At 41.8% G+C, this 13168-nt stretch overlaps 1 protein-coding gene across 6 annotated transcripts in view; it reads left to right on the top strand.

The window, feature by feature from the left end:
• CAB39L (calcium binding protein 39 like) overlaps nucleotides 1-13168 on the top strand; it is a 61320-nt gene that overhangs the window by 17060 nt on the left and 31092 nt on the right. For 2 of the 6 annotated variants that reach the window (XM_038135137.1, XM_038135116.1), the window contains exons 3-5: nucleotides 354-578; nucleotides 802-1016; nucleotides 9964-10112. In XM_038135137.1, the coding sequence (XP_037991065.1) occupies nucleotides 10011-10112 (102 nt within the window). In that variant the 5' untranslated portion in view covers nucleotides 354-578; nucleotides 802-1016; nucleotides 9964-10010. Of the gene's footprint in view, nucleotides 1-350; nucleotides 579-801; nucleotides 1017-9963; nucleotides 10113-13168 lie in introns of all 6 variants that reach the window. The other 4 variants (XM_038135155.1, XM_038135126.1, XM_038135165.1 and 1 more) reach the window with 4 other exon arrangements.

Genomic DNA, 13168 nt, shown 5'->3' on the forward strand with positions numbered 1-13168 from the left:
TTTGCTGTATTTGTACGCTTGGTAATAGCTGGTAGTACTTGTTTCAGAATGCTTTATGATTTTTTTCCCCTATCACATTAGCCTTTGAAAAATATTTTGGGCTAATGTTTTTCTTCATCAGGATTTAAATTTTGCTCAGAGTATACTGCAGATGGGTGGGGTTTTTTTATCCCCTCAAGTATTATTGTGGAAAAGTGTTTGGATCTTTGTGTAACAATATATAGTCAGGCAGGGAACAGCTTATCCGCAGCTTTTCGGGACAGGACTTTGCCAAGAGATGTGAGCATGTTGATTTTTTTATTATCTTGTAACAACAACCCGCTGTTGGGATCCCTTATTTGCATTCCTAGCAGGACGGCAAGGTGAATAATTTAATTCCAGCAGCCTACGCCACGTGATGGTGCGAGGACCCGTCAGCGATGCCTCCCCCTGCACCGGCAGACTTTGGAGAGGAATGGAAACTTACAGAAGTGATGCGAAATGGTCGCACGTCCTCCCTTAACCCTGGGGAAATCTCTCGGCGGAGTGATCGCTTCATCCTTTGCTTTTCCACGCGTTCCTCTGACGTGGAGTTTGGGGTGGGTGTGTGGGTGTGTGTGTGAGCCTGTGAGCAAGACGAGTGAGGGAGCGGGGAGCGGGGAGGGCAGCGGGGGAAAAGCGCGCACCCAGGCACAGAGCTCGTCGGAGCAGGAGCAGCGAGGAGCCGGGAGTCCAGCCGCAGGCGGCGGGGAGTGGAAATTTACAGCTGCTTGTGAGCGCCTGTGCATGTCCAAGTGATCCTTTCTGCTCACGCTTTTCCAGAGGCTGACGGCCGCTCGGCAGGAGAGGAGAATCGCGGGATCCCTGGGCTCTGCCACTTGTCGGCGGTCGGCGGGGGGAATAGAGCGGGATTAAATGGAAGATCACTGAGGGCGGCTGCTGGCGGCGCGGGCTGCAGGGAGGCGGCAGAGCTGTCTTCAGCACCTGGCCATGGGGCTGCGCTGGGCTGCCTAGGAGCCCCCACCTTCCCACTCGCGGTAAGTGTCAGCCGAGGTGATGCCCTCCGAGTGACGGAAAGTTAAAGGATTTAATGAAACTTTCCTTTTTTCCAGCTAGAACCAGCCTGTCGGTGATAAACCGCTTGCCTGCCTGTTCTCGATAGTTAGGCTGGTGGCTTTTTATAGCTTTGTAAACTGTGTTACCAGGAGTGGTTCTTTAATGCAGGCAGCCCTAAACAATGCTCCTCCTGTTACATAAGGCGCTGGCTCTGCGACCAAGCGCTCCGTGTCCATGGAATATCTCTGGAAATGGCTTTATTTACAGTGTGGTTTCCAAAAATAAAATATCTGCAATATATCATTTCTCCCGCTCCTCTCCGCGGGCTGCCTGCAGCTGCGGACTGGCTCTTGAGATGCAGAGGAATGAGAGCGTGGCCACTTGCATAAGGCAGGGGGAAGGAGATGAAGGGAAGATGAGCGTGCGTGTGAACTGCCACAAGGAGCAGAAGGTGTAAACGTCCCAGCTCCCCGTTTGCAGCCCATAGGTCCTGTCCACTTGAAATGCTGATTCTGTGCCGTGGGCGATTCGTGAAGTCTTTATCAGGCAGAGCTTTAATGGAGCTTAAGGGAAGTTGGGGTCTTTCTTAAAAGCAAAGGCTCTTTCTTGGGCTAATATTATGAATAAAGTGAAAATACCGCTATAGAAAATTATTTTAATCCATTAAGAAGCTATTGAAAGTAACACAGCAGACTTGCTACGAACTCGATCGAGTGAATGCTGTGTAGAGAGGTAAGTTTAGTAATATTGGACCAAATACAAAAATAGTATCCATCTTCCTCACTAATGAATTTAGAGGAAGTCCTATTCCCTCTTGGCTGCTGCCTGTGTTATTTAAATTATGTTACCAGTTTCCATTATTTCTACAGATACTATTCCTACTAGAAATGGATATTTAACTTGGTTTTCCTTTTACTTAAATAAATGAAAAACTGTTAAGGGATTACTTCTGTTAGAATTGTGTGTACTTCAGAGACATTTGTTAAGAGAGCTCTTTCTGCATGACTAAGTTTGTGGGAGTTTTGCTATGGACTACACTTAGGCATGGAATTGAATTCTTAATCTTTTGGGTTTTAAAGATCTCTGTGGTAACAAAGGCAAATTGGGATTCCAAATATTCTTGAATCATCCATCCTGCAAATTTGGTGGCTGTAAAACCTCTGGTTTATTTCTAGTTTTATTGAAAGTGAAGTAATATTTCTAGTTTTATTGAATGTGAAGTAATAACCTACCACTTCTAGCTAGTTCATTAGCATGACTGGGAGAGCCTATGTGATCCTGTGATCCAGATAAATGATGGTGGTGTGAGTGTGGTGCCACAGGATGCCATTTCTGCATGGGTAAGAATCTGGATGTTACCTGGCATTGCAGTGTGCAATGCCAGGTAACATTGCTATTGATATTATTATTATTATTATTATTATTATTATTATTATTATTACTATTACTATTATTAATAATCATAGTAGTGGATGGGAAAACACAGGACTTCCAATAGAATGACACAAGGTAGCAAAATGTCCTTAACCTCAATTCTCTTCTCTGCACCCTACTCATGATAGATTTAGATTAGGTATTAAAAAGGCATTTTTTTTATGGTGAGGGTGCTGAGACTGGCACAGGATGCCCAGAGAAGCTGTGGATGCCCCATCCCTGGAAATGTTCAAGGCCAGGTTGGATGGGGCTCTGTGCAGCCTGGTCTAGTGGAAGGTGTCCTTGCCCATGGCAGGGGGCTTGGAACCAGATGATCTTTATGGTTCCTTCCAACCCAAACTATTCTGTGATTAGTATTTTGCTTATGTTGCCACACATTTATACCCCCTTTATGATCATCACTACCTCATTCTGAGTGTGGTTGGTGAACATCTGAGCTGTAGCATCCAGCAGGCCTGTCTCTACCCTCCTTCCATCCTCTTCTTTCCCTCCTGTGCTGGTACAGCCCTAGACTATATCTGGGCAGAACTGGACTGGAAACCTGTGTGACCTTTTTTTTTTCCCCAGCAGGCTGTTTCTTGTTAGCGTGGGTCACTTCCCTGACCTGGCTCTCCATGTGGCCCTGCAACAGCTCAATGGCTCCCACAGAGGCAGTGGGGATGTGAGTACACGTGGAGCAGGGTGTCACCATCATAGAACAAAGCCTCAGTGACCAGATTGCTTTTTGGTGTTTCATTTTATCCCCTGTGTCTGCTGAAAGACTGTACATATAGGGGGTTTTATTCTTGTTTTTTACTAAAGTGTCATTCAAGCACTCAGTTAAAAAGAATTGATAATTGTTTAAAGTGCTTCCATAGAGCTACACCACAGCACTTGAGTGGGGCCTCACTGTGAGTGCCTTCAGTTTCAAAACAGTATTGAACAATGGTGTGATATTATTATTCTCATTCTGTAGAGGTGATCAGATTAAGGGCAGAGCAGCCTACTTCTTTTCCGTGTCTGATCTTCAGGATGCTTACCATCTGCTAAAAAAGTGACATTTGTGGTGATGGTAGGCATTACTGTGATGTTCTGTGTGTTCAGGTGAAGTTTCAGCTATTATCCATCTTCATTTCAGGTAATGAAACAAGTAGGCAACATCAAAGCTTATGATGAGTAAGTTCTTGAGGTTTTGGAAAAATCAAGTTGCCAAGCAGAGATGGCATTCATTCACCTTAACCACAAAACCATCACATCTTCTGCTAATCTTTTGTCTCATTTGCAGTGCACCTTCCAAAATCTGCAACTCATTGAGAATTTGCAGAGTAGTTGCTTGTTCCATAGCCTAGATTCCTTCTGCATATCAAATAATACATGGGTTTTGTGAGGGGACTGCACTGGGGAGGGCAAAAGGACAAACTGGGCTTCTCTGGGTGCTCACCACACCCAGAGATGGGGGATTCCATCTCCTGGTTTGACAACATTGCTCTATCATTGTAACAGCTTTCCCAAATGTGGCAGGAGGGAGAAATGAGGACCTCTTCCATTGTGTGCAGACTGAATTAGAGAAAATAATGAAGAAAGTGTGCTAACTTGGGACCAGGACCTATGTGGGTCATAGGCACACTGCAGTGACTGGGAAATGAAGGTCTTTTTTTTCCATTCCAGAAACTCTCACACTATATGAGTTGTTGAAGTGTTTTGATTCTCTTCAATAACTTGAAGAAGGTTGGGAGCTAAGGCAAGATAAATGTCTGATACTCCACGGGAAGGAAAATTTTTTTCTCATTTATTTTTGGAGACCAAATGTTTTGTCCAGAGGAGCATCTGCAAAGAGTGCATGGATGGGCTCACATGCTCTTTTCCATTCTTGCCTTTGTGGGCAGGAAGAAGCCTTTGTTACTGAGCTGCTTCACTGAGTCAGTTCATAGTGGGATGGGCTGCTGAGCAGAGTGGTGTTGCTGTGTACATTTTCCTTTCATTGTGCTTACGAGTTCAGTTGCACTATAATATTTTAAGGAAGTATTTGACTTAAAAGCAGTGTGGAGAGTGCCTACAATCAGAACTAGATCTCTTTCTCTACTTTATAGCTGTGCTAAATTTTTTTTAGTACATTCTCTTTATGAGCAGAAGAAATATTTTGAAGCCTGAAAAAGTGTCAGCTTTCTCGTCACATGATCTAGATTGCATTCCTGACACAGCCACTGGTTTTTTTGTATGTGGCCTTGGGTAAGTCTTGTCATCTCTCTGTGTTTCAGCTTCTCCCTTTGCAGAGGAGACAGAATAAAAGTAGGCAGATAGGTTTTTTGAAATTGTGTTTTCCATTTCTGTTAAATGTGTGTAGAGTTGGAGACCTCTGAGAGACTGTATGCCCTGAATATGAAGGGATGTTAACTTTGACAAGCTACTGAATATCCTAGAAGTCGTGTCTTGTAAACCACATCCAGCTTTGGATTCAATTCACTGCTTTGGTCCGTGTGGGTTTTTTTTTTCCTTTTTTTCCTGACTTGAACAGAAACAGGCTGACATTTAGAAAGTGGTTCGTTATTGTTTCCTTTTGGTGTTTCTATGACTTATCTAACATAAAATCAGTGCCATTTTTTTCTCCCAAACAAAGATGGAATGGTATTCCATGAAAGTATTTTTGTGAAAGTAGAGTTTCTAAAATGTGCTGGACACTCCAACTCTGGTGTCTGAAATGTCATGTTCACGCTGATGGAAACAGCAGGCTTAGGAAACTTCATTTCCTCCTACAGCACTGCTGAGGATTTTCCTCATGACTGGGAGAGACAATCTCTGAGACCAGGTCTGGTAAGATACAGCTGTTTCTTTCCTTGGTCTCATAAGCTCCTCTCAAGAGCACCAGTGAAATAACATCATCAAAACGAAATGTTTCACAAGTTGTCTGGTTCTCCATTATGAATTCAGGAGTGTCCACAATCCATTTTTGATGTTATGAAAACATATGTTGAATAACCATTAGATGGAAAAATTTTTCCTAGAAAGTGGGAAAGAAAGGGGTTCATTCAGTCCTGTCCCTTGCTGCCAGACAGCAGTGTCAAAAATTTATGAACAGATGCTCTGTAGTGTGCCTGGTAGATTAGGTCATTTCAAAACCTCAAAGCTCCAATGGGTGGAAACCTTTACATTTCCAGCTGAAGTTTATACATCAGCAGTTTTTAGCCATTTGCTTCTGCATAAATAAAGTGTTATTGTTGTTTAAGCTGAAATAACTTTTTCGGCTTTCCTGTATTTTTATTCTAAACTTCTGAAGGTGAGCACTTTTAGCCTCCAAGACATGCAGGTCTTCCCATTTTTCTGGCCATCCAGCGTGCTTCTCTCCATCCGCTCTAACCTCTGTTGATTCTGCTTGACTCTGGGTGTTCAGGGCTGTGTACAGTGTTCTGTATGAAGACCTGTCAGCACTGTGTACAAAGGCATAAATACCTTTGGATTTCTACCGACCATTATTTTTGTAATTCATCACAGATTTGCATCTGCCTCTCTCACATCTGTAAAATACTTGTGTGTTTGTGTATGTCACCAGCTGCTTGTTCTCATCATTTTTCATGGTAAGTCCTCAGCTTGAAGCAGATATTCTTAGAATGGTTTGGGTTGGAAGGAACCTCTAAAGGTCATCTAGTCCAATTCCCTCTATCATAGATATCTTCAACTAGATCAGGTTGCTCAGAGTCCTGTCCAATCTGATCTTGAATGTTTCTGGGGATCTGGAACATCTACAAATGGTGTCTCGTCTACTGTTCAGCATTATCCGATACTTTCTACTCTTATCCCATTGTTATTACCTTTGTTCTTGACTCCATCCAGTTCCCCAGGTAATGATATTCCAGTCCTGTTATGTATTGATAATATCTTTCTATTTTCAGTCACCACAATTTTTGGATAGGCTCTTAATTCCTGTGCCTCTCTAAATATGACCCCATCCACAGATTGCTCTTGCCTTCTCAGTCAGATGATACAATTATTTTTTCTTCAACTAATTTTTTGTACTATATTCAAATCGGTGCATTTCCACGTTAGATACATGGATTCTACTCTGTTTTCTCTGTTTAAAATATATTTATAAGAGATTGTAGTACGAGCTACCTTTGGTCAGCCTGTGTTGCATTTTTTTCAGTTGTCATTCATCTTAGTTTTTCAGTTAGTTTTAGACTGATTTCTTGAGAGAATGAAGCTTATGTGGTCACACTGGCCATTTCTCATCCCAATTCTCTTCTCATGGTAACTTTTGATCTTACTGTGAAATTTCAAGCTACCTTGACAGAGGACTAGATGCCTATAAAAAAGCAAGTTCCAAAAAACATACCGAAAATAAGTGATGTAAATCATAAGGCCTCTAAACCAAATTAGTGCCTCTACTGAATAGAAAACCTTCCAAGAAAAAGCTTAGAGAGCAGAGAGCTGGTACAAAGAAGACGACAGGACAGAAATGCCCAGCTGTGACAAAAGCTTCTTTAGTAAGTGCTTGTGCTTTCTTTGATTCTGGAAACTCCAGTCATGGGGAACAAAGCTGGAGGAGAGGAATCCTTGTTTTGCCACTTGCCTTATTGGGTAGTCAGCCATAAGACTAAGGAATGCAACTCCCAAATTTCAGCAGAGTGACTTTACCCCCATGTGCTTCTGCCTGTAGTTGTGAACAGCACGTGTCCCCCTGGAAGATTCCTGTGTGGGCAACCAAAAGGTTCTGCAGCTGCCAGTGTGTGTTTTCTGCAGTGATGGATCATCTTTTGCTAGGTTAAAAACTGTATCCTGAGAAGGGGTAAATCCAGAAATGTTATTTCATGCACATCTGTGGCTCTTCCCCCTTTTCTCTCTGTCCCTCTCCACTTGCTCATGACAGAGGCTCTGCTTTGTATCTAAGACTTTGTATCTAATGAAGTAATGCAGAGACTTGGCTCTGTTCAACAGAGCAATGAATTAAACAGTTTCTTGAGTCCCTCCCTGCCCTATTATTGGTGTTCTTGCTGTTGTGATTAAGATGCTGGTAGGGTATGTAGTGGGGAAAAAAATGTATTTTATCACTGAGCAGTGCTCTGGTGTCTTGCTGGTGATACTGGAACTATGCAGTGGAAGAGTGCTGGTTCTATGGTAAAATTAGTGATTGTTTTAAATACAGACACATTAATCTAGACAGCCATGTAAGTTACTTTTTGAGAGGAAATAATAGTTTATTGTCAGCATTTCATTTTTAAAAAATCTCAGAACCTCCAGCTCATGAGTACTTAATTTAAAAAAAAAAAAAAAAGCAATTTATCTCCCCCTTTGCTTTTTCTTGTGTGAAGAGTTCTGAGAATAAAAGATGAAGGGATGACTTTAGCAATCTGAGTATACCTACCCCACCCTGGATGAAAATTCCTTTCTGAAATGCAATTTGCCTGTTAAGCTCCTGATTTCAGACTCTCTCTCTCTTGCATCATCACATCCTCATGCCATGCCTTCAGGATAATGAAAACATGCAGAATCAGGTCCTTCTCAAAGTGTGTTGTGAATTATTAATCTTCTATTTGCACCACATTTGGGATTACAGAGTGCTTGGTGCTTGCTAGCAGCATCTAAACAACTTTATTGTGTAATACTGGCATCACAGTCTTTCCCAGTGCTTGTGTGTAGCTGAGTGTGCCCCAAAGGGTGACTTGTTAGTACACCCAGGCTTCAACCTTGCACTTTGTCAGGCTGAGGTGGGACTCTGCTCTGGTGACTGCTGCTGCCAAAACTTGCACCTCTGAGCTGCATGGGAGCAGGACTCTGCAGCTGGGAGCTCAGCTGAGGAGTGATGGTCATGTAGCCAAAACTGGAGAAATAAAAATGAGTTTGAGCAGGACCGTGAGGAGCTTGAAAATGGGAACTTGAAAGTGTTGAAGTTTCAGGCACTGAATGTGAAAATATCCCTGTAAAACTGACCTAGCAACAAATGAGAAGCTATATACAAACTCACCTATTTTGGGCACTGTAAAAGAACTTTTGGTTTAAATAAAACATTCAAAAATATTTCCTGTGTGTCATAGAAGCACTTCTTGTAAAGATACTCTGCAGAAGCATTTTGAAATGATTTTTAGTAAGATATTAGGACAAAATCTGTATAGATTTTGCTTTTAAAGTTTGAATTCATCTTGTACTGCTGTTTTATATGGTTACTATTTATAGTTGCAATAGAATGTATGCCTAATCTGGGTATTAATTCCATAGGTTATTTGGGGATTAGTAACACATGGATGTATGGCTCAAACAGGATCATATTTCCTGATGGATTCTGTAGTGTGCCCATAGTAACAATGAAGCATGAGAGGAGTTGGTTCTTTGGGACCACAGGGTTTTCTTTAAACTCTGTGTATTGTGCTTCTTTAGTTCTCTTGTTTGAAACCTCTCATTTGAAGCTTTCTTTAACAGCAAATGTTGGAGAATAATGGGATTGAAGTGGTTTGTGTGTGTATTTATGTTTTCACAACTAATTTTACAAATGTGTGGGGAGGGCAATTGTGATGTTTTTCTTTTGTTGTGGAAGGAGATGAAAGTTTGAGGTTATTTTTTGCTTTTTGTTCTTTTTTTCCCCTTTTACCTCCTTTTATTGTACAAACTGGAGTGCGGTCCAGAACAGTGCTGAGCTTCTAACCAGAACATATTCCCATCTGTAGTCAGTCATTGACTTCAATAGATCTTTGTATTGGACCCTCAGCAGAACCCATAAGAAAATTCACAGCCTAAGCAGAAACTGAGCTACTTGGTTTCTTTCAGATATAAATACAGTGATGTAGTATTTGCCTTTCTAACCATCCAGAAGAAAAACGTTTCAAATTAAAAAACAATCCATTTTCATTAAAATGCTCAGTCTGTCATTTCAATGTAATGAATATGTTTGTGTTCATATTTGGGCCCGATTCTCTGTTCTTTATTTAACTCGGGCAATGTTCTACACAAGTGAGATCTGACCCACAGATTCTTGAAGTCTGTCAGACTTAGGGGATAGCTTAGACTGCTTCCTCTCAAGGTCCCCTAGGTTGACAAAGCAAAGCAATGGAAGAGGAAGGAGAGGTGGCAGAGAAGCTGGGACTCAATTTTGCAATGCTTTAAACTGAGGGTGCTTTCGGTGTGCTGGCACCTACAGTTGGTTTTCTGCACTGTGATGGAGCTGGTGAAGTCTGACAGAAACCCATAAGTGAAATCTAGTGGAGCCTGCCAGATGTGCAGTGTCCAAAATACATTGGACATAGGCATGGACTTGCTGGAGTGCTGAGCTGTAGGTCAGAGCTTCCTGCGGGAAGCATCCAGCTCCTGTGCAGGTGCTGAGTAGTTGCTTTTCGTGTTCTATTAGTGCCTTGTGAATCCTCAATGAACTTGCAAGAACTGCACATGAGAACTTTCACTGCTCCACTGGGTGGCTGAAGCAAAATGTAGTGCTTGAGGTGCAACCTTTTCTTGTTCACAGTGTCTATGTGTGTTTTTATTGTGTTTTTGTATAAACCTTAAAAGCTGTTTTTGCTTGCTGTTTGATTTAAGGCAGTCCTCTTCTATCCTGAAGGAAGAAACCCAGGTGAAGGAAGACCATGCCTTTGTTTAGTAAATCGCACAAAAATCCTGCTGAGATTGTGAAAGTTCTGAAAGAAAACATGGCCATATTGGAGAAACAAGAAAAAAAGACAGACAAGGTATGAGGTAATGTTGTAGAAGACCAATAAGGTTTTTATACTGGGGAACAGCAGAATAATGGGAATAACATTGTGTTTGTCACTGCCCTGAGTCTGTGAGTGGATGTAGCTGTGTGTTTGAATGGTTCTGCTGAAATCAGGGGGTGTTTGCATAAATAAAATACATAAAATCTGGGGCTCAGACAGAAAATGCTGAGATCCAGGAGCCTTAGCCAAAACAAAGGGTGATCTCCCACTACTTCAAACAGTGATGAATCTAGCAAAACAGCTTGGAAGGCTGTGGGAAAAGTATTGTACTGTTAATGGTGCTAACAGGATAACAAATGAGGTTGCCAATTAGTGTGTAGGTGCCCACAGAGAAAAACTCTACTTCTCATGCACACTGCTTCCAGATACCAAGAAAACTGTATGTGTCCAGATGTGTATAAAAGAGATCTCACTCTCTTCATCCTTTCTAATGTTCTGGGTGCCAGTGCTTCCTAAAAGAGCTGTGCTACTCATTTTCTATTTATAGTGCTAGGCTTTTGCTAATATTACTGCTCTCTTCTAATTCCATGACACAGACTCGAGTTACTTTTGCTGCTTTTCCAGTGACCACTTGATAGGTACAGCCCAACACACAAAATCCTCCCAGTTAGGAATTTTGGCTTGTATAAATTTTTTAATTTTTTAATTTATTTTTATTTTTTGCATCTTAGAGTCTCATCCACTATTGCTGTAGTAGAAATATATGGTTTTAGTTAACAGACTAACTTTAAGTTAGACAGCAGACTAACTCTAAATCAAAAGTGATTGTCAATGGAAGCAGAAATAGCTGATAAGGGACATTAATACATTTTCCATGGAGCTGATGTTTGCATGTATGCATGTTGTGCTTCCCCCACCTTGTGCAGGGAGTTGTATGAAAACAAACCTCACCCAAAAAGTAGGCATGGAGCCCTTTGCACCCTTAGTGAAATCCTCTTGAAACTTTTTGGTTCAAAGCAAGTAGCTCAGAGCGTGTTAATTATATAAGGTAAGTCACATGGATTTCTGGGAGGTCTCTGGTATTCGATGTTTCATTCTGAAATACCTTCAGTAACCTGAGAACGGAGAGAATTTGAACTAAAACATAAAATAAGTAACTAAATAAATCAACAGAATCTGTTCTGCCCTGCTGAATTCATCCTTTGGAGCCTGATTAAAGAAGGCTTTCAAAGCAGAAGCTCCATACTTGGATTTCTTTTTGATCTACTTTGCAGAGTGACTCCTCGGGGTTGTGGTTTTGAGAAATTTTGGCTTTGAGCTGGTTTGTATATTTGGGTGTCAGTGACAAGGAGAAATTCAGACTTCTTAGAAAATTGAGTGCTCAATGTAAATTTTTTGTGAAAGTCACAACAGCTGGTGTGTGTTTTCCTCACAGAGCAAAAGATACAGAATGTTTCCCTGGCGTATTAGAATGGGAACAGCTCGTGATCTCAATGGTGCCTATTTTACAGGAAGGGGCTGGTTTTCACTCAGTGTTTGTGTACTTCACTGGTACGGGGTAGAGGCTGTTCCTGGGGTGAATGGGGGTGATCGGGGGAGAGGAGTGAGGGGGACAAGGCAGTCCCTTCAACAGCAAGGCAGAAGGTGAGGAAAGCCTTTTTAGGATTGGTTTAAGCTGATGTGGCCTGTTGACTCAGGACTTTGTGCTGTGATGTCAAGGAAGCACATAGCGTCCTTTTCCTTGCAGAAGGAAAGGTTAGAGGTTCCTTGGCAGTTCTGCCTTTAATCTAAAGTGTTCCACTGAGCTGTCCTGAAATAAATACCTGTTAAAGAAAATAGCTAAATTTATTCTCCTGAGTTTATGGAAGTAAATCATAAGGACTATCTTTACTACTGAGATGATGATAAACTTTAAAAACTGGCAGGAAAAACAGCTCTTGCAAAACCACCCCGCCCAATCACACCTGCTGCTATCCATTCAGATTTGTGAACTTAGTAATGCCATTTCTAAGTGTTGTTTGCAGTTTGAGTTGGAGAAGAAAAGACAATGGGAAGACTTTCAGTGGCCCAGAGGTTTTCAAAATATACTTAGTAATGCTAATGAGTAATGTCTTTTCATGAGAATGATTGGAGAAATGTAACTGAAAACAAAAGCAAAGAGAAACAAAGCACAGTGCTGTACTCTGTGCTCTTGAAAACCTAGCAAGGTTTTTAACTTCACCTCCAATTTGATTTCTGGAAGGAGAAGAAATTTGTCAAATTTTCATGAAAGGGCCTAGAGGTTTAGCTGCTGCAAGAGCCAGGGACCCTGGATGTCTCAGAGCTGGGTTTGGACCCTGTAGCCCTGTGAGCTGAGAAGTTTTCGACTCAGGGCTGTCCAATTTTTCAGATTTCTAGCTCTTAGTCTGCTGTAAGAACTAAAAGAGTATTGCTATGCCTCACCATAAAAACAAGGTTCCCAGCACTTCCAGAGTACAGCTTCTGAGCATCCCTGATTTTGCGTGCAAAGTAGATTCCAACTAGGACTTGCTTCAGATGCTTAAACAAGAAGATTTATCCTGTGACAATGAAGCTGTTATTGTAGTACAGCCAATGTGGTATGTGGGTTGAGACAGCTAAAAGCTGCTAATACAGGCAGAATTGGCAGAGAAGTGGGACAAAGCCTTTATTAACTGCAGGGCTGGCAGAGAACCTCCTTTCCTTTCCCAGCTGAGAAATTGTGAGTATGAGGTGAAGATGCCATGGGCAGCCAGGAGGGCAAAAGGTCAGACAGAGAGGGGCTTGATGCTTCTAATACAACTTTGTGCAACTTTCAGCAGGAACCATCCGTGTCTTAGAGGGGATGCTTTTAAATAATGCAGAAAGGATCACTCCTGCCAAGATGTGCAGTGCACAGGTGGAGGGAACTTTGCAGCAGAGCATAAAAGACTTCTCAGGTAATGAGAAGAAGGTGGAGGATGTAACTTGATAGACAGGATGCAGAGAAGCCATAAGTGTAAAGGAAATTATAGATCTTTTCTGAGGCATTTACACATGCACACGTAATATACAGAGGTTTGCACTCTTCCTTCATGATGCTTTTTGTTACT

The sequence above is a fragment of the Motacilla alba genome, chromosome 1, assembly GCF_015832195.1.
Source record: "Motacilla alba alba isolate MOTALB_02 chromosome 1, Motacilla_alba_V1.0_pri, whole genome shotgun sequence".
NCBI classification, from domain to species: domain Eukaryota; kingdom Metazoa; phylum Chordata; class Aves; order Passeriformes; family Motacillidae; genus Motacilla; species Motacilla alba.